The following is a 26,709-nucleotide window of genomic DNA, read 5'->3' on the forward strand; positions in this document are numbered from 1 at the left end:
ATAATTTATTTGAAAGCCCTCGAAGTTTCGGAAAGGATGATTTACGTATATTTCTCTAAAGCTGTTGTCAGTTCATGTCTTCTCCAGAAATACTCAGTCATACATGTAATAGCAGTCATATTAAAGGGATGATAACTGTTCGTTTTGGCTAAAAAAATTAATTTTCCAGGAGTAAACAACAATTTTCCCATACTTACCAATGGTTAATGAATCCATTTCTACATTCAAATTTAGTCCCTGTTTTTTTTTTTCTAAAAAGTTTGGTTTTATGTTATAATCTCTTAAGAGATTATTACAGAGCATAGTCGTCTATGGAGGTCACGTCTCTTTCTGTAAAAAAAATACTGCGTTCCGTTATTATGAATATTTCACTGCGTTCCTTGTGAAATATTGATAATATCTTCATATTGCAGGCAGTATATATTCATTACACCTGAAGGCTGTAGAGCTTATTTACATACATCACACCGTTTACACCATGAAAATAAGATTGCCGTCTTTCACTCTCAAGGGCATTTTTGTGACCATCATACTGCTACTGGCTGTTAGCTTTATGGCTAAAAGGAGTAACACACAAGTGGATCGGAAAGAGGTAGGTGGTATCAACTAATTTTTTTACGGGGGTAATCAGGATGAATCGATTGTAGAAAACACTGCACTCTTGCAGAGCTTTGTCTTCAAAGTCAACCTGTAAAGTCGTCTTGATCAGTCAGTAATTTAAGTTGTAATGAATGTTGAATTGTACGTGAATGGACTGAAGAGTAAACAGTATTTTGCATTTACTTTCTCATTTAGACGTCAGCACCAAGAGTCTCGAACAGAAAAAATCCGGAAAATTCAGGTATATATAAGTGATTTCTGATATATTATCTCTCTCTCTCTCTCTCTCTCTCTCTGACACAACAGAAGATTGTACAAACACTGTTCATGTTAGGGGGTGTCGGGGGGGGGGGGGGGTCCTGGCCCCCTTCAATTTCTGAAAAGATCACAACAATGGTCCCCTTTTGCAATAAGCAATTAAATATATATTTCATATTATATATTATATTGATATATTTTATATTTTAAGTTTTGCAGACGAGAACGAACACGGCAGATGATGTCGCCGATGACACTAAATCTACCCCTCCCTGTGGCCAAATTTGCGACTATTCCATTCGAAAGAAAAGCGGTGATCATATCCTAAGAAAAGATTTCAATTGTCGGGATATATTCTTCAGGCTGAAGCATCCATCTGGACAAACTTTCAAGCCACCTTTGAAAAACCCGCCTCCAGAGATGCTTCAAGATTTCACGCAAAATGGCACCTTGAAGTTGCATCTCCGGTACCTTGATGACTCCAAAAAACGCAATAAAACAAAGTTCACATCAGAAGATATCAAAAAGCTTCTAAAATTGGATAATGATCAAATAAAAATGGGCTCGTATGGAGAAGATAGCGACAGATTCAAAAAGATCCTCTACAGATACCAAGACGAATTAAAAGACAAGACAGGAATTGTCATAGGAAGTCAAAGTCCTTGGCTAGAAGTCATGCTATTAAATCTTGGTGTGAAGCACGTGACAACTGTTGATTACAATCCAGTTTTCTTCGACCACCCACAACTGTCCTTCAAGTTAATGTCAGATACGGCGGACGAAATCACCAACGATCCGTCGCGCCGAATGGACTTCGCCGTTTCGTTTTCTTCTTTGGAACACTCTGGCCTAGGTCGGTATGGAGACCCCATCAATCCATATGGCGACCTTGAAGCCGCGGCCCAAGTCTGGTGTATGTTGAAGCCTGGTGCGTTGTTTTTGCTAGCAGTGCCCGGACGTCTTGGTAGCTGGGAAGGCACTTTGTATTTCAACATGCACCGCGATTATGGTGGAGCTCGTTTAGAACAAATCGCTGCAAACTTTGAAGAACTAGAACGCGGGAAAACAAAAAAGCACATCGCGCTAGTTTTAAGAAAGCCCGTTTAAATATTTACTGAGAAGATACTGGCGCTAAGTTTCATATTAGCCTTGCTTTTAAATATTACATAGATTTTCATGTTGATATGGGGGCAGACAAACAGCAATGTATATACATAGACTATACTTGGTTTTAAAGGCTGTGGAATAGAAATGAACAGCATATGTTAAATGAGCCAGGCCAAGTGCTAATTATATGGGCTCGGAGCTCTACCATAAAAAGAGCGTGCGGGGATTTTTTAAAAAGTCAGAAACTGGAGTATCATACTGGATGATACTGATATGCTGGTATACATACTATTATATTATAAATACGGTGCAGTTCACAATTGGTAATGCACGCTCTAGCAGCTGAAGGGTCTGTCTTAATTTTTTAGTGTTGGGTTGTGGTCTATCTGTACTATCCAGCTAGAGAGTAAGTCAACAGTCATTTGATAATATGTCGATTGGGCAAGAGATATTCGTAATGTACTTCATTATGGGGTGACCAAGTGTAATTTGCAGACCCTTGCCTCTTTCTTCCTTGTACACACAATGGACAATAGAAGTGTCGCCACTACTGGACCAATACTTTGGGGGAGATAAATGACTGTGGAATGATATACTCCTGGTATCATTTTATTAACGTCAAATTTCACACAAAAAATGTAGACCAGGCATTATGATTACTCAAGATCTGCCTACTTTGATTATTGATTACTTGATTATTATTTGATTAATCTGATTCAGGGGGTGGCACTTCTATTGTCCATTGTGTGTACTTGCAGTGACGCTTCCAGAATACTGGTAAACGACACGGAATTTGCACCTGGGTATCTTTAAGTCATGTTTAGTTTACACATTTTATAACCGGGATTCTTTGTTTTGGAATACATAGACTCAGAAAATACCGCCTGACGTTTATAATACATTTTAAAGACTGTTCCCCAGCAGTCGCGTGGCCAAATTCGGAATCTGACGCATTTTATTTGGTGTAATCCGATGACCATACATACATGGGCTTTAATTCGATATGGCGATTATTTCATTCTTGAGATGGTGCGGGTATTTGGGGATGGGGTTGTTACACAATGAAGCTGTTTCAGTTGATCTACACATTTGACATTTGAATACATTTAATACATGTATAATGGCATTCAGTTAATACATTTCTGCATTTTTTCGTTCGAATGAATTAGTCGTATAATCAACTGCTGCTTGGGCTTGTGGTTTTGTTTTAAGGTATGCATCTCATCAACTGGTTTAGATTTGTGTTTAATTGCAAAACAGTCGCCACAAAAATGTTCTTATTTAAGGACGGACAGGTGTAAAACACCGAGCTTCGGCTGTGTGTAACTTAGTTGTACTGAGAACTCACATCTCAAGTGAATAGGATGTCTTGAGGTTATTGAGGTAAACTAAAAAAAAAAACAATTGTATTTTCTCGGACTGTTCATGAATGATGGGAATATGACAACGAACAGAAAAGAAAGAAAGATAAAAATCAGATAATAGAAGATTAAACTTTGATTACATAGTTGAAAATTGATGACTTATTCTATGAACAACGGTGAAATGCTTGGTATTGAAAAGAATGAAATTAGTGTAACACGCTGGGGAAAATAACATTTGAGAGTCACCCAAATAACTAACCTAGTGATTAATATAACTATGCTTTAAATCTGATATCTTTTCTTTAAAATCACTTGTCATTTTCAGTATTCGTTAGCATCTACCGAAAAAAACTTGCTGAGATTCAAAATTGCATATCAAAATTTATAAGTTATTTGCTTCGGAGACAAAAAAATCACGGTTAATGTTATTATTGCCATTATTTTCAAAATTTTAAGAAATCGGTTGCAGTTTGGGTATATAAATGGCATTTAATAACTAAAACATTAACACTTCCGTCTAAACATCTTTCAACGGCATTCCAGCTATCAGACAATGTGTTTATCTGTAGTCTATAAAGTCGCGTGTTTAAACATACATACAGATATAAATCTGTACTAATTGTCGACTATTTGTGGGTGTTTTGCCGTTTCAGGTTTAATATTAAAAAAACACAGGAAAAGTCTCAGTGCCTCTTATTAGTCAGTGGTTCTATTTTTAGTATTTTTATGTCTCAAAGTTTAATGTATAGTATATTACGCAACGTGACTTAAGGATTTTATCATAATGTTATTTTAAGGTGGAAGAATTCGAATAACCGTTGTCGGTGAGGGATGTACGACCACAAAGGCCATTGATATTAAGGATATCGTCAAAACTGATGTCACGTTCTCAGATTGTCATTTTGATCAGACAGTCAAAGTAAATTTCGATTGTATATTTCATGTGCTCTCTGAGGCTTGTAATTCTAATTAAAATGAGTTTCGATCTTCATCTTAACCGATTATAAATAAACTAAAAATAAATCAATAAATAAGATAAACTATAAATCGTAGAAAAGTATTTTCAAAACCCGTCATGGCACACTCGTGTGTTGTTAGTCTTCATTTACATATATTTTCAATCTTTATGCATGAAGTGTTTTCCATATGATGATATGATGTTAAAAAAAAACATACCTTCATTTCGACAAAAAAGCAACTCTCCCTCAAAGCAACTCTTATTTTTAGAAGGCGGCTAGGACAACAGTCTGATAGCAGAACGTTCAAGTTGTACCACACTGGGATTTAAATCTGAATTGTGACCTATTAACGTTGGCATGGGCTATTTAAAGATGTTGTAGGCTATTTTGATAAAGATAATGGCTATAATTGCACTACTTTGTCGACATTCAAATGTTTTGTGACTAACAAATGTTGAATATTGTCAACCGTAAGGAAGGGCTACTATTCGTGGCATGTTTTTTTCAGTTTCTTCAATTTATGGCGAAAGGTCTGTACTATAGATTAAGAGCTACAGACAGGCTTTAAATTTCCAACCAATTCCATGGCAAGTTTAAGGAAGCACTCATTTTGAAAAATATTTCATGATCTTTTAGGGCAATAAAGACCTTCATAATAGGTTGTGAAAGGAAATATAAACAGTCTTGGTTCAGAGCTACATAACACTGTGTATAACTTCACCATACTCTAGTTTTCCTAGAAACAAAGCGTTTTCTACCCGTTCCTATTTAGTGCTGACGTGTTTGCCCAAGTTATTTACGATATCTTTTGATCCTAATTTTTTTCATTGTATTTTATAAATTTAAACATTCAACATTAGGCACATGCTCAATCCTTTTAAAAGTAAACAGCTTAAATCTATATGCTATAACGTCATATTTGAAAAGTTTCACAATTTCCAGCTTGCAACTGTTATCAGCAACACGAAAATGTACTTTTTGATCATGAAATCAGCCAATAAATCTGAACTCTCTTTGACGTTGATAATATTTTCCATTCTTGCATAATGTGGAATAGAATGCTCGAACAAATGTATTCCTAACAAAATTATACTTACACTTGCGAACAACTTCCCGACTTTCATTCAATTGATTTAAATTCATTCTGATCACTTGCGAAGAATGGAATCTGATCATTTTTCTTAACAATACAAAATTATTATTATTATTTATCTATTTGATTTATTTATTCATTTATTATTTATTTTTTTTTTTTTTGGGGGGGGGGGGGGGGGCGCAGGAGTAAAGTTTTTCTCCGTAATAGTTATTTCTTCTACGCGGAATAAATCAAAGGTGGGTATTCCAGTATATGTTCATTAACTTTAACATTTTGGGTCGGTAGATTTTAAGCATTGCAAAGACAACAATACATGATGTTTATTGGCCCGTGGTTCATCTATTTCCTCATTTTCAATATTGTGTCTCACATGTAAAAGCTGTATTAAGGATGCAATTAAATAACAGACATTTACAGTAATTCAGCGGATCTCTTACATCTAGAAAGTACGGTGCACAAGATGATGAAATTATTTCGCTGTAGGAAACTGTGGGTGCTTCCTTGTATGACACTGGTGATGGGTTTTTATTGTCAGCTTATATTTGCATGGACGAGGAGGAGGTAAACATAAAATTGACAAATAAATGCACTACCGCAATTACTCAATAAATTTAAACGGAATCATTAAAGCTAATCTATGGTTTGATGCTAGTTATAGAAAAGTTTATATTAAATATTTGAAGGAAAATGGGTTGTGTTCTGAATGTTTGGCACTGCGATTAGCAAAAAATCATTAATCTCGAACTTTCAAGTATTATGTAAAATCTACATTCGGAATTTGTTGTCATTTACCTTAAGCCATTTATCTAACCGTCTGAATCCTTCAATGTCTATACGGTTCCACAGGACCCTAATTAAGGACAATCAAAACCAAATAACTCCCCCGAATGTTTTACATATGCCAAGGCTCGTCCTTATATCTAGAGGCATTTTTTTGTCTCGCTTGTAATCTCCGACTGACAGATTGACAGATCCGGAATTTAAGACAAGTTGTAATTAAAAGAATGAGGAAAAATATGACATGAATGGGTGTTACGGGGAAGGGGTGGCCTCCTCGCCCCTCGCGGTTATACATAGTTCACATACCTATCTCTGAGAATGTTTCTTAGTTACATGTACCAGATATCGTTTTATTTAAATGAACATACCTTAACCTTGGATACGATTCGATGATTTTAGGAATTGGGGGGGGGGGGGGGGGGGGGGGGGGGGGGGGGCGTTTGTTTTTAAGCAAAAATATCCCCCCGCGCGCCTCTTACTGAAGTGAGAATGCATGTATTTGGGAAGTGCCCATGGTTCTTTTTGTAAGTCTGAGTACATGACACTTCCTTCTATATATATATACTGTATAGAGTTATATATTTTTCTCGATTTATACACACATTTTCTTGAACCTGTCATTATATAGCAAAGGTGTGTGTGTGTGTGTGTGTGTGTGTGTGTGTGTGTGTGTGATTGGGGGGGGGGAAGTCCTTCGCCTCTTAAGATTTCTGTAAATGAGTTTTATAAACGGTGCTTGTTTCACAAAAAAGAGTTTGTTGCATATTTAGATACTGATGCCGCCTTTCTTTCTTCTGTTTCTTCTTTTAGAAACCTATTTTCGAAGAACAACGGCAGCATGTGTTGAGCATTGTATTCAAAGTTGAGAAAAATATATGATGCTTTACAATGAGTTATTGCGAGTGGTTTGTATGAAAGCAGTTACTTCCTTCATCAATTTAAATGAACGGCAATTTATTGTAACTTATTTCTTTTCTTAATAGTCACAACAAATATATTTAGATATTTTCCAAATTTCCCAGTAATCAAAACGCAGTTAACTGCCATGTGAGGTTGATTAAAAGCGGACATTGTACAACATTTATCTATGCATGAAAGGTCTTTTAATATATATTTAAATATTTAAAATATTGCAAAATGGGTGCATGATTAAGGTAATTTTGTGAGAGAGTATTTGTTACTGAAAAATATAGGTGTGCACATAAAACCAGTTTTCTAAGCAAGATACAAATACCACACATTGAAGAATGCATCAATTACGCACAAGAATTATTCAAAATGAAATTCGTTTGGGAATATCAAAAAGCCAACACAGTTTATCCTGAAAGGAAGTCAACAGATGTAAATAAACATCAACTTTGAACATTATTTAGGGTGTCAAGGAAGAGAGGCAGTGAGGAAGGGGGGGGGGGGGGTAAAAGTGGGTTGGTATTTTAGATAAATTTATCTCGCACTTGTTTTACAGAGACGAGTTTTAATTGGGGTATTCCGCATGCCTGAGGCGATAGAAGTCACAGTTCCATTGTACATGGCAAGAGCGCTGCTCTTGTATCCAACTATATTGACCCTCCTTTTGAAATGAAAAGAGAAAAAGAATATACAGGGGGTCATTAAAAGTGTTAGTTAACCTTTAATTACCATATGAAGCACACCTATCCTCTCTACAATAAGCTTCCTCCTCCTTCCCCCTCCCCCCCCACCACCTCGTGGTATATGATTGTGTTCCGGGGTGTGCACGTTCACCTCACCGGGATCTTGCTTCATTTTGATATTAAAACCATCTGGTTAAGTCCTTAGCTATGCCCCCTTAGAAGATTTACGGCGAGGCCACCGCAGCTATTAAAAACCTACATTATGACTTGTGGCACGTGGTAAACGGAAGACATAAAATGTGACTTAGTCATAGTTCGCGGCCACCCCCGTCGTAATTTACTGTATATAAGTCCACGCTTCATCCAACACCGGTCATTGGGGCTATTTCTTCACTGAAGAACACGGAAAGTTCAGGAGCTTATTCAGGGGAGCAGTATAAAGAAAGAAGAAAATTAAAAAAGTATTCGATTTTAAAAGACATACTACACAACGATCATGTTTCTGACATCAGCTATTCTTCTCACAGCTCTGCAAAGCGCTTTGACAGTACCCGGTAAGTAGTGGGATTTACATTTTTTTATTGAGGTTTAAAGTTGTGTGTAAAATTTTATGAAGCTAAAATGTGTTTATTTTGGAGAGAGGGAAATCATAACATTCACACTGACAAGAAAAAATGATAAATTCATAATTATAATAATGAATGAATAAGTAATGATAAGAAAATATATAATATATAACATAATGAAAATCGATTGTTGCCTTCAGTTTATTACCTGACCTGTAATTATTTTTTACTATATCTATTCTCTGACTTAATTCAACTGCTTCAATTTCAGTTCGTCAATGCGACAGAAGCGGTAGACTGGGTCAGTTCATACCCGACGACATGAACCCCTGCGTATACTACAGGTGCGAGTACCTGGGCACGCCCTACCAGAGGATGAGCGGCAAGATGTACTGCGAACAGCCCTACGTCGTCCCGCGGTCCTTTGGTGCCATACGACGGTTCCCAAGCCACAGTAACCCTTGCGTACTCTACAACCCAACACTGGCGTCGAGATGTATACGAGGGGTACAGGCGTGGAGTAGGTGGAGTAACTGGGGGCAGTGCACGAGGGACTGTGGGGTCGGTACCCAGAGGCGCACACGGGTGTGTCTGGGAGGACAGAGCTGTCCGGGACTCCTGGTGGAGAGCCGTTTGTGTAATATGCATCCATGTAAGTTGATTCACGTGTTTAGCCTTTTTTAGTTAGGTTCGTGTTCGGATAAGGGTGTATGCTTTTTATTCATTGTCCACTCAATTCATAGTCACTGACAGACATTTGAGGAACGTATTCATTGGATTGTTGTTGGCATAGCAGCAAAAAAAAAAAATAAATAAATAAAATAAATAAATAAATAAAATAAATAAATAAAAAAATAAAAAATTAAAAAATATAATAATAATAATAAATAAATAAATAAATAAATAATATAGATAAATATTTTTTTTAAGTAGCGGAATAAAAGTCTTTCAAGTGAGACTTTATTTGCTCCAATTTTCCTCTCACGAAATTTGTAACTGCACATGAACCTGTGAATCTTAAATACAGATCCAGATGTATTGTTAGTTCTTATCCCCAACTTATCTAACAACGTACCCATTTTGCAAGTCCAATCGTTTCTTTTACCTGTCATGTTATCATCTCATGTCTGCTCTATCGAGTTGGAATTATACCATGGCCGTCTCATTTAGATTTTATAGGGTCACTATTTCATAACAACTGATATCATATCTCGTGTTACAGGCTTTGGAGAGACGGTTGTTAAGGATTTTGACATCATGCTACAAGAAGACGACCATGCAACGTCATTCGTCACATCAGACTCGCAAGCGAGTGACGTAGACACAACACTGTCCACAACCACCACACAAAAAGAGACTACAAGAACCTCCGCCACATCCATTGCTGAGTCTACGCAAGCTCCTTCTTTTGCTCCCACCGAAGGCAGTGGTGAAGCGACCGGAAGTGACGACACGTCGACTACCAACAGTGACGTCACACCCACTGACAATCTTACTGTTGTTGGGTCAACCACATCCAGTTTTCAATAACAAACTACCAAATGAAACTGTAAATAAGATATTCAGAACGCTTTTTGTACAGGTTATACACATATCTAAATCAGTATTATACCCTAACTATATCGGTTAAATAATTTATGAAAAATTTAAAAGGGAGAGCCGTATCGGCTTGTCAGTAAGATTCTGTGCTGATATTCACCGGTGAGAAAAAATATGATTTGGATAAATAATCGCAGTTTGAATTGCACAAAGTGTAAGTATTATTTAGCAACCTTTTCTGCACAATCTGTGTTTGAAGAAGAGTGTAAGGTACTCCAGCAGTTTAGATTTTGTGGTCGTTTTCACAGATGTATTAAGTATAAATAAATTATGAAAGTAATATTGAATTTGCCGTATCGGTGGGTTTTCTGCAGTCTTAACGTATCATTCAGTTTCATGTATATTTCATATAAATATCCATGTAAATAAATTATCTATTAATGTATATGAGATGAATATTGTGGTACAGCAAGGATGAAAGACTGTTTAAGTTAACATTCCTACACTGAAACCAGGGCAAAAATGTAAATAGTCTACTCAAATGTTTTTACTATGTAATAAAATTAAATGTACAGTTTATATATCTTTTTGATAATATCTATCTATCTATCTATCTATTTACATATTCTTCTTTCTTTCTATTGTATGAAATTAGGGCAAAAGGGCTAATATTCTTTTATGTTCAATAAAATGATACACACAAATTGATGATTTGGTCAGCAGTAAGTGCGATAGTGGTACCAGCCTCGTTGCGTTTTCTTTTCATTATACAATGCGGTGGGCATTTTCGCACACACACACACACACACACACACACACACACACACACATATAGTTTTAGGTCCGTTTACACACAGTTATGTTTTAAGCGCAGATCTTTTATAATTCAGACGTTAATTTCTCAGCCAATTTGCAGCAAAGAGTTGAGATCGATGCTTAAAAAAAGAAAATAATTGCTTCGTTTATCTGAACGAGGTGTTTGAGTTGCAATGTAGCTTCAAACTTAATACACATGTACATACCAAATGTACATTAGGTATATTTAAATGCTCTTATCGCCCAGGAACGTGACCTCCAATGTATCTTTCCTGAAGCTCTGCATAAAGGGTTTGGTTATTATTGAGACGGCTAAATTAATGCGCCATTTTGGTCATAATCAGGAAATATACGCAGTCTCCGTAACACTAAGGGTTAATATCAGGACGTGGTACGCTTGGACACACACAAACATATATAGTCAACATTCGTAATAACTTTTAGCTTATTTGTTTATAGAATTTACGAAATATCTTTAGAATACCATTTAATACGCAGTTAAATTGTGTGATTTACAAAACACATAAGTATTTTATTATTTATGTATTAGTGTCAAATTTACATAAGTTCATTCATTTCTTTATATCAACAACGCTGTATTTGAAATAATGATATCCTAAAAACTTTATTTTTGTTTGTAAATGTCAAATATATTTTGGAGTGCACTTTTGTAACACGAGGAAAGTGATAACACCCTTTTAAAGAATTACACGTAATGTAAACACCTTTATTCTTTTTATTATTTTTAGAATTACAGGTTGTTTGAGAAACCAGGATCATATTTAAAAAAGGCATTTTGAGTCTTTACAGTTGTAATTTCCATTCGTGTTCCTGTATTTGGACACTGATCCGGACTTCGGCCACATTCCAAAACGACTTATGGCCCTAATCAAAGTCTTTATCCACAAGTTCATTACCTGAAATTGATCGAAACATGTTCATTAAAATTCATTACATCATTTTTCTTCTCTATCATTTTCAATCTAAAAAATTGCGTTCTTACATGTAATAATAATAATAATAATAATAATAATAATAATAATAATTGTTGTTGTTATTATTATTATTATTATTATTATTATTATTATTATTATTATTATTATAAAATACTGGAGCAAAGAATATCAGGGGAATAATAAAGCACTGGACTAAACTAAAAAAGCATAACTGTGACTCTTCACGTAAGTTGGTACAAGTACTACAACGTACTATGTTAAAAAGCGGAAAATTATACTGACAGTCAATGGAAACGCATCATTAATTTATCAAATAATATTTTAAGTTCCTTTGGAACATTAGGTGGGGAATATGACCCATTATTCAGTCAAACAAGGTTACTCTCTTATGACCAAACAAGTGCATTTGTACTCGTTTATATGGTTGGAATCGATTCTCGGTTAAAAAGTACAAGAAAGTTTTCTGATTCGTTTTCATTGACTGTCAGTATATATAGCGTCATCATCATCATCATCATCATCGTTAGTCCTAATAAACAGACGCTGAGTTTCAAACAAACATAAATGCAAAAGGTTATGCGATTTATCGTTTACCACGGAGCTTTGTATAAATCAAAGAGATATACAAATATAACTACCAGGGGTACAAGAAGTCATAAGAAAGTCCATCCCATGTAAAACATGAATGTAATACAGGTGGTCGGGCATCCTGAAAAGCTATAGGTACTAGTTTTATACCGGGCGGGCGTTCGCTTGGAGAATTCTGGTAAACTGTCTCCAAGCGGTTGCAAGCTCGGTGTAACAGGGGCTCGAAACTTAGGTATCATAGCAAAAGCACAAATCCAAATCACCCTCGCATTAAAAAGAGGCGAAAAAAAGACAAACTTACAATCTCCCTTGTAGCAACGCCTTCTCTCCCTAAGGTTTCCAGGGCAGTCAAGGGCCGACCCACCCACACAATGGCGCACTCGCCACGTGGTCCCCTCACCGCACGTGACGCTACACCTCCCCCAATGGCTCCACTCCGTCCACGAGCCGGGCCGCGACCGGTCACATATAGCTAAGCAATTACGGACCTGGCACGGGTAATGGTTATCTGGGATTCTATGACCGTAGTGGTGAGGTACCAGATAACACGGGGGACACTCTACGGCACGAGAGCGCAGGTACCTTGTGCCTTGGTATTCGCATTGGTGAAACAAGCATCGGTTGGAACTGTCCCGCAGAAATTGCGGTATTAGCCGGTGAGGATCGCAAATCCCAACTGAAGTGATATTGCATTGATATACGCACATGTACAACTTAGAAAATGTCCTGGACAACTTATCCTGTAAATTGGATATCTAAAAGATTTTACACGTACATGGATGGCTACTTTAGCAGGGATCATTTATTTGTTATTTAAGGACGCCCTCTCATATTTCAGATTTCATATTTCTGCCCTAGCGATTTTGATTAAAATTGTAAGACAAAATCTTCTTACAATATGAGTAAAAAATATGAAAAAAAAATTGGGGGTCTCCACGCTCGTTTTCGAGAGGTGGCGTCCCGAAAAACGCTACGTTTATTACATTGCGTTATATGGGGATTTTGCCAAAATGCCCTTAATTTTGCTGAAAAATGCAAAAATAAAAAATTCTGCCCTAGCGATTTTAATTTTATGTGGATATGTTATAGACCTTGGTAGACCTCAAAGAAATTTACAAAAAAATATGTACCACACCACGCTTGTTTTTGAGCCAGGGCTGCTTGAACATCGATTTTTTATCAAATTTACATAGGAATCAATGGAAATGTCCTAGCAAATTAAGATAAATATATTTGTATCATTAGGTTTTTAACTCATACACTTATTATGTTTCCATGAAAATTATATTTATACTTCTCTGCATCAGTTAACCAAATTTCATTAAATTTGCATATCCCATTCATAATAAATAGATAATCAAATGTTGAAAGTATCAGTTGGATTTCAGTATGCCTCATGGAATGCCGCCATATTGGATTTTTCATAGGCTAGGCAGATTGACCAAAAGCATATTATATCAATCTCATGTGACTTATTTTCTTATTCCTTTTTATTTTTATTTCTTTTGTTTCTTTATTTTTCTTACTCAGCACTAAAATATGCACTTTATGGTGAGATAACTGGATAAATTGTTTCATTTGTATATTAACAATGTATCAATTTCTTACTATGGTAAGTTAGTCATATTTCTTCTCTATACAGTACATATTGAAGATGGTGACAAAAATATTCATCTACAGACATCTTTGATTATCAGTTTATTTCTGTTTCATATTATGTTTACAACATGCAATCAAATACATATCAATAGCATATAAATATGCATATTAATTTTAAAATTTAAAAAATCATACAATTTTTTATTACTTTTATGCATTTTGTTACTCGTGGTTTTTTTGTGTTTGGATTGATTTCACTGAGAAGAAAATAAAGACCATCTAGACTTTCTCTTTGAAGAGCAATTACTAATTCTGATATGTTAACTCCGACACCTTTATCTTTTTTCCTACACATGGAGAAATTATTTTTTTACAAACAAGGTTTTCTACAGAATTTGGTAAAGGTTTCACACAGGATTGAGTCAGTTGACTGGGATAAAATAAAAAAATCAGAAAAAAAGGATTTTCTTCACTTTCATCATTGCAAAAATTAACTAAGTTTTGTAACTCAAGACTATCTTCTAATGCATTATGGGCGGAATAATTTCTGTGAAGTAATAAATTTACAAACTAAAGTCGATCAGCTAGATCTCTTGTTTATGATTGGGTAAATTAGGATAAAGTTGGAATAAAGTACACTTTATCTTCTAAAATATACTGTTTATTTTCCTAGCATCAAAAAAGTATTACATGTATCTGCATAAAAACCCTTGGTCCTCTGTTGTGTGTTTTATGGTTTTGTCCATTTGCACTTTAACAAAACCATTACAAGAATGACGTCGCAGCACGCCAGGCGGGTGCACACCTGTTGCATCTTTCCTGGAGAGCTGAAAATCGCACTGTTTGCAGGTCATATTGTTCAACAACATACTTAAATCAACAACAAAACGCCATGCGTCTAATTATTTTAACTTATTGTGAAAGAAGAGAATTGTTTTCAGCATACAAATCATGGTAACTTGGCCCTGGGTGATCGGAAACCAATGCTGAAGAAGACAATGTCTTGTTGCACACATCGTAACCATGTGACAAATCACCACAATACACTTTGTGGTCAAAATTCAAACCATTGTGACTACTTTCCGTGAGATAAGATCTTGTCACTGCTATACAAGCCTTACTAAAACGCTCTTTTCCATCCCGTCTTCACGTAATTTCTTACATTGCGGCATTTGTAAACAAAGTCGCAAGTGGGTACTTTACGTCGTAAAAGACCAAGCGTTCACTGATACGCAACGCATTGTTGACATATTCGTAGCGATTCGACCAAAATAACATCAAATATTTCATACAGATTTCTTAAAAGGATGAATTTTGTATTTTATTGCGTGTTATATTTTCATAATTAGCCGCTATCGCAAAAAAACTACTTATGCGCGAAATCTGCGCAGATCGCAAAAAATGCTAATATGAGAGGACCTCCTTAAAACAAGCATAACGGAGATATTTGAAGTTTCGTGAATCCTGAAGTATTGTTCACACGATTTAAATGAATAATCAATGATATGCTAATACCAATTAAAAGTGCCTCCCCCCCCCCAATTTTATTCGTACAACAGAAGTATACACAGGAACATTATACCATATGGAATTAAAATTACTCACCTGGTTCTCCTCTGACAAGTGCTAGTAATGCAATAAGGGAAAGTAAACAACGGCAAAATTCCATTGCTTTGGTATCAGGGATTTCTCTTCACCGTCGTCAATGAGTTATCTATTCTGGACTTTAAAAAGTTACACTTTTTATATGGATAACGTAATGTGTCCGGTTGTTATAAACATTAGGCTACATTAATGTTTCTGGTATCAGTTTTTATGTACCTGGGATCAAATGAACAATGAACCATTTGTTTAATTAAAGCAATAAAATAATAAGGTCACGTTTCCGATTACATCTGAGCATATTAAGTGTAGACAATTTGTTATTCTTCATCTTTACATTTGTAACCGTATTTATATTTTTTATCAATTTTTCTATTAATCAAATATATTTTTTGCATGGATTTTGCATGGATTTTGTACAATACTGTAAACACACACACACACACACACACACACACACACACACACACACATAACCTACCGGTATATCATCTATCGGTCATCCACTTGTTTGCAAATAACGCTCATTAGACTAAAACTGCGGGAGATCCATACCATACAAACAAAACCAACATCATTCCAATGAATTGTAGAGTTTATTTCTGTCCCATATAGAAAAAAAAACTGAGATAAGGGTGTCGAGAAAGATAAGTTAACCCCCCTTTTCCTGATTCCAAATTTCTCATCCCTTAATTCCCCCCATCCCCTGCCGTTCCCGATAATTGGAAAGAAACTCAATTTTTGTGAAGAATCTTAATTTTTGTCCACAAACACTCTTTGTGCACATCCAACATGTGGGCTGCAATTTAAGAACATTATTCTGGTCTTGCTCATTTCCGAGTAGAACATATCTAGGTGATTGGGTACTTTGATCGCGTAGGGACAGGCGCGTGTGTCATTTCTGATTTCCGATTACGCACTATACATTTTCCGCCCGAGTGGAGTCGAAAGGGTTGGTCGACTTCCACTAGATATATTTTGAATTCACGCACATGTATTTCCCTCACACATTTTTTTACCAGGGAATTTTATTAGTTTTACATGAATACATAAACTTGGAAAGGTCTGTGCCAGAATGCGTTGTTGCAAAGGATACCAAGAAGATGCGAAATTTAATGCATCGCAATTATACTCCACTAACATATAATAGGATATTATTCAGGTTTCAAAACCTAAATCCATAACATCAGTGCGCCTGTTCTTAGGGTTCCAGTTTTCTTAAAAGGCAAAAATGTATATATTATACTTATTGTTTTCCGTTTGTCATTCTGAATGCTACAGGACTAACGAGAAATGCAAGATCATACCCGCAGCAGAAACGAATCTCAAGGTTTGTGCCAGTTGCATTTACAAAAGCACCTTCTAATGAGTAAAAACTATCATGCCTCTTTGCAGTTACTGGTAACACCATCACATCAATGGTTACCCGTGTGACAATTAACGCCTTTGCACACGGTTCCATACACGACATTGCAATTTGGGTGCTCACATTTATTACATATCTTTTAACCTGTAAACAAACCGATGTAATGAAAGTGTGTTCGGTTTCTGAAAACATATTTGATAAAAATTGTTCTCGGTAACATCACACGTCGCGGGTATAAAAATTCTATGAGCATATCTATCGACTCTTCTACCATAATTAATTATTAAATATAAACCAGAACCACAATATGTCAAAGTAACATGTCAACATATTACATGTTAGCCTTTGAGTCCATGCTGTCTTGGTGAACATGTATGACTACGATTTTGTCGTCCTCAGTGGACAAAGGTACCGCACCTCGTAATCAAAACAGTGGGACGCATGTACGTCTGGCATAGACGTAGGGATCGCTACTGCCGCCAAAACCCCAGGTGGCGCCTGCAACACACCAGGCGGCGCTGCAGCAAAGATGGTTCTGTTCCCTTCTGGAATTATTTTTGTCGTTGTCGTAGGGCGAGTCGTATCGACAGCACGCGGAGTGGAAGGCGGCTTTGTCGGTTCTGTTGTGGGCAAAGATGGCAAGGGTGGCAACGCTTGGTCTTTGTGTAAACAGCCTATTCCGCGTGGGTTAACACAGGGGATAGTTAGATTTTGTTTACCCTCTGTCCATGGCATTGCGTCACCGGAAAGGGGATGCGCAAACCGGCACTCGATTTTCACTGGGACCAGATTCTCACCACAGGGAGGCTTGAAACATAAAAAGGTTCTCTATTTATAAATATTTAATATTTTAGTTTGATTACACGCACAAATTAGAATACCAAGCGTATGCTTTGAACGGTCTTGGCTTCCTGCAACACCCCTCCCCCCAAAAAAGTGACACTATAAAATTGGGGCTGGACGATTTCAAATTCAAAAACTAAAGGAAAAATTCAGCAGGAAGATCCCTTTTTCGAGATATCGAACCCGACATTATAGTAAGGTAATAATATTTTTATGCAATTCACATAAGAATAACTGATGCAGTACTTGAAAATCTGTTTACTCACCGGTGATATATCTACCTCCCAGTCCCCTTCCCCAGTGGATGGCGAGTCGCTGTTGATCCAATCTGTCCACACAAAACCTAAATTGAATATATATATATTCAGTGAAACTTCCAGCAAAATGTTTTAGCTGAGTATGGTACATGTATAAGATATGCCTGATATATACAAACCATATACAGGTTCGCTGATGAAAAAGACTTAAAACAAGTATGTAAACGTTGAGAATTGTGTCAGTTGTTCAAATTATACCAAAGCCCAACACATGCTATTAAAATCTGCAAATAAAAGTATGATTGGTGTCTTGGACCTGTATATTCTACGTTAGGTGCCCTCAGTAGATATTCCTCAAAACAGATGAATCATATTGCCCCATATACATCAACACAAATCCTAAAGCCATCGGGTGATTTCGTAACTATCAGTCCGGCTGCAAGAGTTACATGTGCCCGGTATATGTATCACCTATAATTAACTGTGAATGCTGCACCTGCTTACCTTCACAGGGTGGCCCAGAACACTGCCTCTTCTCCACCTTGGACCCCTTACACCGGTGCCAGCGCGTGCACTCCCGGGTCTTCCACTGGACCCCCTCCCCGCACGTGGTAGAGCACTCTCCCCACCCACCCCACCGCGTCCACTGGGCAGGGATTCTACGACATGTCTTTTTCCCGGTACGTTCTGTACATGGGTTGCGCCTTTGGTATTAAGAAGGAGATTCAATATAATTCCACAATGTCTCAAAGGCAAAATGATTTAGTTGCAGTTAAATGTCATTTAAATAACATAAGTTAATTAGATATCAGTTTATATTTTTTTGTGATAATTTGAACTTAATTACATTGTACTTCAATTCAAATTCAGTAATCTGATAGACTTTAAAAAGCCATCTCCTCTCTAACAAATGTGCATTTATATGGAAAAATATTTAATTCTGTACGTATCTTAGCTACATGGTATGTTACTTTCTTGTTTAAATACCCATTACAACTTTTACCTGTTATCTACAGCAATTTTACTAGTACACGAAAGCCTACCTGCCTAATAACAGGTCCAGTTCAGGAATCCCCTCACCGTATCCGTCAGGAACCCTGGCCCCGGGCGGACAGCGCCGCATTGTGGGTCGAGTGAGACCGTACCAGTGGTTCGGACACTGGTGGAATATACAAATGTCTCGGTCATCCTTCAGGAAACGTCGGCCAGCAACGCACGAACCAACTAAGTGTAATTGATACACAGTGAATGAAATTTAAACATAAAATTGACTCTTCGTGATTTTAGGATGCTCTTGTCAATCTGCCCAAGTGAAATAAAAGTACTTTATTTACATCTCCTATTTTTTTTTAAATCTTCATATCTGTCAGGTTTTTCAGGGAGAAAGAGATCATGGTCTGTCACCAGCAGACCCCTGCCAATAATTCAGACACTTTGAGACTGGAAAATTAATTCGAATTAAGTCAGTATCACCTACATTCCAGCTACTGTCAATGAAAACAATTCGTTTACAAAGATTTGTCCGAGGTACATGATGATTCTAGTTATAAAAGTTATACTGTCCACTGTGGCTATGCAGTGTATCATGAAATTAATTGTCATTAAGTTGGTAACAGTTTGCAATAGTCTGACACGCAGTGTTCTACTGGGTTATTAAGTTCTCGGGAAAAATGCTTGTAATCTTTTAAAAGTACTCCTAAAGCCCTACGATGGCCGTCAAATATAGCCCTCCCCAAGCATTTTCAAGTCCCCTATCCTGTATCTGAAACTGCCCAAGACTTGTTGGGCAATCTATAAACATGTACATGTATATATATATTTTTTATTGTATTTATATATCTATATTTACCACTTATTTATTTACGTATGAATATTAGAGAATGTTTTTTCTGTCATAATGCAAATTAAACATTTCCTCTCCTTTAAGTACTCTTAATAGAGTCATAGTTGATGTTGTGGTGATATCGAGCTCTACCGTGAATACCAAATGGGCAGTAAAATGTAGTTCATTTCGAACATTAAGTTTTACTTGGCAATTTGTTGCTTGAGTGCCTTAAATGCCTCCCACAGGAAGACTTCACGATATGAAGTCGGTGCTCACTGTTACCTGGGGTAATTCAGTAGTAGCTCACTAGAGTGCGACCGCTTTATTTCTTAAGTATTAGCCATTTATCTTGTAATTTCCGAAACTGGCCCAAGATCCTTGTTGAGAATGTTCGACTTTGTTTGAAACAAATATGTTTTCTTTTGTTTTTTTTTTTTCAGATCACATGTATCATGCACTAGCACTGAACATATGAAAATGTTTAAGACACGGACAATAAAGTATACTAAAATTCAGGATTATAACGTTATGCTTATGGAATGATATGTAGGAACGTGACTGCCTCTCATGAAACAATATCGAACAATTACTATTGATTGTGCAAAAGAAGTCTAAAAATTTTTTTTAAAAATGAGATATATTACCAATCCCTACAACAAAAAACATGCCCCAAAGCCAGCAATTTCAGTTTAACCATGAAACCTTCGTGAACCTAGATCAATGTGTATCCAAAGCCGACCTTTTCTCGACAAAAAGAGCTGTCCCCCCCTCCCCGGGTACGGGCTTCATTCATGGGGACGATTTATCTGATCACTACGTAGATCAATCTAACTCAGTGGAGAACCTCCCTGAACTCAATCAGATTAACAAGCCTCCTCCTGGCGTTGAGTAAAATAAGAAAAGTTGGTGATTATACAAGAGGAGGCGTGATAATCTGTTAATCTGATTGCATTTATAATCAGTGAGAGTCCCGGATTCGCGGATTTGGATCGATCTTCGCAGAACAATAGTTTCAATGGAAATGAGCCCATTGCTTGTGATTCAAACTTACCTGGTTCCGACACGACCATAGAAAATATCACCGGAGTCAGCAAAATGCCTCCAATCACGTACATAGTTCGACTGTGGTAGATATTTAATCCTAAGCCGCTATTTCCAATGTTTTCGAGCGCTTTTAGAATACCCCCACCTGTGGTCCGTGTTCCTCTAGATATCTGTATTGACCAGTTATCCCCAATTTTCCGTCTGAGGACAGCTATTCGTTTTTATCCATAGTATTATATATTTACCTGGGCCAGCAAGGTCATTTACATTTTAAATGGCCTCAAAGTACGCGTGGATACCACAGGTATGCGCTTAAATCTGTACGTGCCTTTAATTTCGCATTTGGTACCTTTGATTTTGTATTCACTCTTATTTTATTTTGTTGTGTTTGTTTAATGTTCATTTATAGTTTAATTAATTATAATTATAGTTTAATTAAGTACCTTAAGCAGTTCAGATACAGTGTGCTTACTCTAAGGCAGATATACAGTTGGGGTGGGGAAGAGGGATTGGCATATCAAAGCTTACCAAGCACGCGCGAGAACACACACGAACGCCAGCGAGCGCACATACACATACACCAACACACACACACACGCGTATAAATACGTATAATATCTTGCAGCGCGAAACAATTTGATTTTGGTCACGTAATAGCAAATAAAAGTTTTCATTGCCGTAGGTTGACAATTTCATTTTACCTAACACCACTAAAAAAAACTTAAATGAAGCCATTGACTTGGCCTGACACGGTATAAGGCATAACTTTGATATATCTTCATTGCCTCTCTCTTTCTCTCGGTTGGTTTTATCTCGGATCCTAATGTTGTGTAAAGGTAATTGCTCCCAATTCAGCTTCGTATATGTATAAGTGCAGACATTTCCCCTCAATTTAAGGTGCACCCTATCCAAATTCCCTGACAAAATCACAGAGTATGAACCCATTTACGCGTTCCAATTTTTACAGTCAGAAGTGTCATTCATTGCAACTCTCACTGTGGGGCATTTAACTTATATGGAATGAATTCATGCAGCAGCACTGTCATATGTCTTACAAGAAATCCCGCAGTGTACCTAACGCACCCTGAGCTTCAGAGATAACTTGCCACTAACCTCTTCACTATAGCCTATCTTCATCGTGTCAAGTTACCTCTGACCACATTCGATAGCCCCCGCCGCCCGCCAATCAAATTTAAAGCCCGCAGTCAATGACTCATTGAACGATCTAGCCAATGAACGCGAACGAGTTAAAGCGCGCTTTGTTCAAATCCGGACCAATCAAAGATAAGGCTGAATATCAGGGACTTGCCGTAACCTGCGGGCAGCACGCAAAATACATCATTCCTCAGTAGATAATGATGCAGGGCCTCCAACTGCTCTGGTTTCAATTCCGATATAGTCCCTACTCATATTTTGCAAAGAATCAAGAGATAACTTAACACATTATTTTACGTAGTTACTCGTAGGAGACGCCATGCTTTCTTTGTGTACGGTTATGCACTCGGAACTACTCGGATGTCTCCGCACTCGACAATAACTTTGTTGTTAGTATGGAGCTTGCGGAATCAGCCGAGGATTGCCGATTGACGGTCAACCAATCAGCGTTTTCACCAAACTTTGGTGAAAATTTTGAAACATGGATTCGATTGGCTTATATAAACTAGGTCAAACTATTTTCGTCAGAGGTAACTTGACACGATGAAGATAGGCTATAGTGAAGAGGTTAGTGGCAAGTTATCTCTGAAGCTCAGGGTGACCTAACGTCACTGCACACATGAACCTGATGACACAAAACAATAAATTTGCACATTGAGTCCATATGGCATATGTGCCTACTTTTTCCTTTTTTTTGTATGTTTTTATTTTACTTTATTGATTTTAAATTCGGTTGTTGTTTTGTTTTTTTTTTTTTTACATTCAGTTCAGAAGAGAAATAATTCTAAATAAAAAAGAGATCAAAAATGCAGTTAGTGTGAGGGTAAAACAGGGGGCGCTCGTGTCATTATGTTGACATCGCTTTTCAAACAACGTTTTGTCACTCTCGCCCAGAAGTAACAAACGGTCTTTATGAAAAACGGTGGAAAAGGCAGACTAGAAGTGATTTACCTGGTAAGTTCTGTCACTACTTTTTTGCACTACCTTTATCTCATAAACCATTGCTTGGCCAGCGACTAAAATTAATTGGACATAAATAATAATTTATAATAATAAAATGATAATAAACTTGGGGTTTTGCTGTCTCTAAACTACTTTATCTAATAGTCAGTGGGAAATTATATTATTTTTTAAACTTTCAGAAATGGAAAGAAAATGGAAATAAAAAGGGAGTCTTTTCTCAATGTTCTTTACAGATGCATATATTTGTACCAAAGATTATGTAACTTAATGATCAGGATTCATGCATTTCAAGCAAAGATTTGTAAGTCTTTAGCAATCGTAAGTCTTAAGCAATCGCTCCCGTCGCAACTAAAACAATCACTTAGCTGAGCCTCTGCCACATATCAACAAACTGTGAAATCGAGTAAAACAGAGAAACAAAAACGACAGAGAAACGTATATGCCTGAGATAGGAAAAATATTTCAAAATATAAAGAGTGGCTTTGAAACCCTCATCAAAGTTTCTTGATCACATGAATAACTGGCTGATAACGTGAAGTGAGGATGATCGGTGATGAAAGGTCAGTGGCTTTCCTCAAAGGTAATGAAAAAGTCATGATTTTGAAAATCAAGTTACTGTCTTTTTTATTAGCAATACATAAGATGCAACGAAAAGTACATTTCACCATAAATTATTAGTGTACATACATCTAGCATGTCATGGTTAAGAGGCAAATGTGGCAGTAGGATTACCCATCTGTACCAATAGGTCTGGGGTATCACTGGGGAGGCATTCTCTTGGATAACATAGTGTCTTTAAGATATGCCGCCACTGTAGCTTTACAATGGATTAAGAAAAATACATACCCGCAGACTGAAAAATCAAACGACACTATATACCTGCATGCCTTAATTACATAGATCACCAGTCTGAAACAGATACACGTCTGTTATATATCAAAAGGAAATCCCTCGCCAAAGGATTAATTTCGCCTGCATGTTTGACTTAAAGCAAATATGAATATCACAAAGGCATGTAATTCTGAAATTGAATCTTCATAATGCCTCTTTTAGTTCGAAAGGTTAACGAAAGTATTTGGCCCTTGGCATTTACAGCACAGGGTCATGATTTTATTCTCTGGTGTGATGTATTTTGGGTTAACTGTTCCCTCAATTTGTTACTTTTTTCTGTATAATGATATGTAATTTGATCTTGAAAACCCCCACCACTTTAGCACGGGCGTGAATAGCATAGCAAATAGTATAGGTATGTCTGGCAATCTCAGTTTTTTTATCTAGTTTTGTAACTTGTTTTGTGTAACTTCTACTGTCAAATTATACGCCCATACATGGGAAAATCATTTTATTTAAAGGTTACTGTATGCATTTGTAAATTTTCCAAATGCATATTATCTATGTCTACATATTCTGCCAACCTATGAAGCTTTCCCAATACAGACCTTAAAACAACCCCCCCCCCCCAAAAAAAAAAGTACCTGACGTCGATACCTCCTTCTGAAATATACAGGTACATATAATAGACATGATGTTTTAATGAATGACTAGCCATTTAAAAGAAAATCATAGGTTTAAAAAGTATCCACGCAGGGGCGGATTGAGGCCGTCTTCTGGGTCTTCCGGAAGTCGCATCGCCGCTATTGTTTTACAAGGAGTTAACTCCTTGGTTTTACCTAATCATACATTTTGTTTTTTATGCCCCCCCCCCCCCTCTTTGGGCTTGTTCATAAAGACTGTGCATACATACATATAGTACCTGTAGCAACTCCACAGTCGACATTTGAAATAACAAAGACTACTCACAACTAAAACGGCCAATTCGTGAACCGCTTTGGCTCTCATCGTGCTCTATAACGTCGCAGGTAAAGTCAAACGTAAACTCAGTGTGAAACAAAATAAAAATAACAGCATCTGAAATCATCTAACTAGTAACGTTCCGGGCTGGCTTATCAAATAAAAAAAGGACGTAACTTGAATTGATTCAGAAGATTTCCCAGTAGAGCACCACTTCATACCACCTGTAAACTGCGTTTAGCAGAACAAAAGGTATCTTCCCGGTGGAATTATTTACCTAACACATTTTCTTAATATTGGCATCGTTGCGATTGCTTGAATGGAAAGCGAACCAGCTTATACACATTTGGAGGGTTTTTTTTTTTTATAATTCCTTCTTCTCATGGGGTTGTTAAAACCTTTCCATTGCGCCCTTTACCGTCATAGGTGAAGCCAAACTAAATCTCAGCATAAAACAAACTCATAGTAAAAACATGCAACCTATATAGGAACGCTCTGTGTCGGCTTCTCGTGTACATAGCGAACTTCAACAACGTTGATGATAATACCGTGTTTGCGGACTGGCGATGAGCGGGATGAAATACATATGCACGGCTCACGGGGTATTGATTGTTATTGCAGATACATACATGTACATCGAAACTGTCCCTCTCGGTGATAAAGTATAAAGTTTAAATTTGATGCATGTCCTACCAAAGGAGCTTCAGTGGTTCCGTGGTAACGCCGCCGGCCTAGACACAGGTGGATTCGTATGCGCGCGTTCGGGTTCTATGAATGTGACTTTTTTCTTGAAATAAATTGTAAAAATTGCGTGATTACTATAGAGGAAGTCCGTATGTACGGAGGGTGGGAGGTTCAGTCACGGTGCAGTCGGTAGCGTGCTGGGTTGCTAAACACACCAGAAGATCATGGTAACGGCAAGTCACGAGCTCAAATCCCAGATGACCCATGCCAGTTCACCACAACAACTAGTTGGCCACCCAATCGAAAATCAATGGAGGCTGTCGTGGGTCCCGGCGAATTACCTTTTGCATAAAAAATCCGGTATGGTTTAGAATTAGCGATTGATTTGACAACAATCTATTGCTCTCGTTTTCATAAAGTCTCTGCCGTCAATTTGACTTCGTTTTTATTAACTTAAAAGACTTTAAAATGATACTTAGGCGGGGTTGGTCATTGATCTCTATCCTTTACCAACTACGCAAAAGATCAAACTTCAATTGAGTCAATACCTTGCCCGGCATGGCGTCACGCGTGTCATACTGCCCTTTCATAAAAAAAAAAGCTATCTGCTCGTTGGGATTATCATCAAGAAAGTATTTTTTTCATAAGTCACATCGCCGCTATTGCCTTATCTAATCATACGTTTTGCTTGGTTTGAAATAATACCAAGTCATCAGCAAACCATGGACTGAGGATTTAGGTCGTCTGACGGGTATCTATTATTTTCTGTCGGAAGACGGTCAAATGGATGATTGATCAAAAGATTATTTGGAAGACTGTCAGAAAATAGCTCTGGATCCGCCACTGGCAAGTGCACGGGCGCGGCGAATAATGATTTGTGAGTAGAAGAAACTTTCCAGAGTAAAATTCAATTTGGTACATCCAAATCAGATCTAGTACCTATTAACGCCCCTTTACTTCGTTCCGTTCAGTTCAGCCATATTCATATTGTAAACTGCTATAGTTGTACCCGCCTATCAACATTTGTTTAGCTTATCAATATGTATGGTGAACTGTGGACCCCTACATTTAAGTTAAAGCGAGTAGACTGTTGTTGCTGAGTCTTGAAAATGTCTTGTTTCATGATGATCAAAAAGTTCAGGGTTTACCAGCCCAGGAGAAACCACCTACGAATAATCCAATCAAGGCGGTGGATAACACAAGCTGTGCAACCAACCCAGAATTTAACCAAGGCCACCCAACACCAATTTGAGACTGGATCTTTGTCATGTGCGCAACCTGTGCGCTGGGTTACGAACAAATGTGTACCTTTGAAAAAAGTAAGTGGCGGTAAAAAAAAATACAACTGATGCGGTCAAC

At 37.2% G+C, this 26,709-nt stretch overlaps 4 protein-coding genes across 4 annotated transcripts; 2 read left to right on the forward strand and 2 right to left on the reverse strand.

The window, feature by feature from the left end:
- The first annotated feature begins 436 nt into the window (after positions 1-436).
- On the forward strand, positions 437-3,488 carry LOC106163726 (uncharacterized). The gene is made up of 3 exons (XM_013541395.2): positions 437-592; positions 796-841; positions 1,070-3,488. Exons 1-3 carry the CDS (start codon positions 479-481, stop codon positions 1,963-1,965), a joined length of 1,056 nt encoding a protein of 351 aa, XP_013396849.2. The 5' UTR covers positions 437-478; the 3' UTR covers positions 1,966-3,488.
- A 4,629-nt stretch (positions 3,489-8,117) lies between these two features.
- Positions 8,118-10,438, forward strand: LOC106163725 (uncharacterized). The gene is made up of 3 exons (XM_013541394.2): positions 8,118-8,310; positions 8,594-8,974; positions 9,545-10,438. Exons 1-3 carry the CDS (start codon positions 8,253-8,255, stop codon positions 9,850-9,852), a joined length of 747 nt encoding a protein of 248 aa, XP_013396848.2. The 5' UTR covers positions 8,118-8,252; the 3' UTR covers positions 9,853-10,438.
- Positions 10,439-11,390: 952 nt separating this feature from the next.
- LOC106163728 (adhesion G protein-coupled receptor B3) lies at positions 11,391-15,545 on the reverse strand. Its single transcript, XM_013541396.2, has 3 exons — positions 15,426-15,545; positions 12,523-12,897; positions 11,391-11,594 (listed from the first exon to the last, which is right to left on the reverse strand). Exons 1-3 carry the CDS (start codon positions 15,487-15,489, stop codon positions 11,563-11,565), a joined length of 471 nt encoding a protein of 156 aa, XP_013396850.1. The 5' UTR covers positions 15,490-15,545; the 3' UTR covers positions 11,391-11,562.
- Positions 15,546-16,450: 905 nt separating this feature from the next.
- On the reverse strand, positions 16,451-20,976 carry LOC106163718 (uncharacterized). Its single transcript, XM_013541386.2, has 5 exons — positions 20,765-20,976; positions 18,932-19,112; positions 18,393-18,592; positions 17,898-17,974; positions 16,451-17,595 (listed from the first exon to the last, which is right to left on the reverse strand). Exons 1-5 carry the CDS (start codon positions 20,826-20,828, stop codon positions 17,167-17,169), a joined length of 951 nt encoding a protein of 316 aa, XP_013396840.2. The 5' UTR covers positions 20,829-20,976; the 3' UTR covers positions 16,451-17,166.
- Between the last annotated feature and the right edge of the window lie 5,733 nt (positions 20,977-26,709).

This window comes from Lingula anatina, chromosome 5 (assembly GCF_051362555.1).
Source record: "Lingula anatina isolate TDL-2025a chromosome 5, LinAna3.0, whole genome shotgun sequence".
In the NCBI taxonomy this organism is placed as follows: domain Eukaryota; kingdom Metazoa; phylum Brachiopoda; class Lingulata; order Lingulida; family Lingulidae; genus Lingula; species Lingula anatina.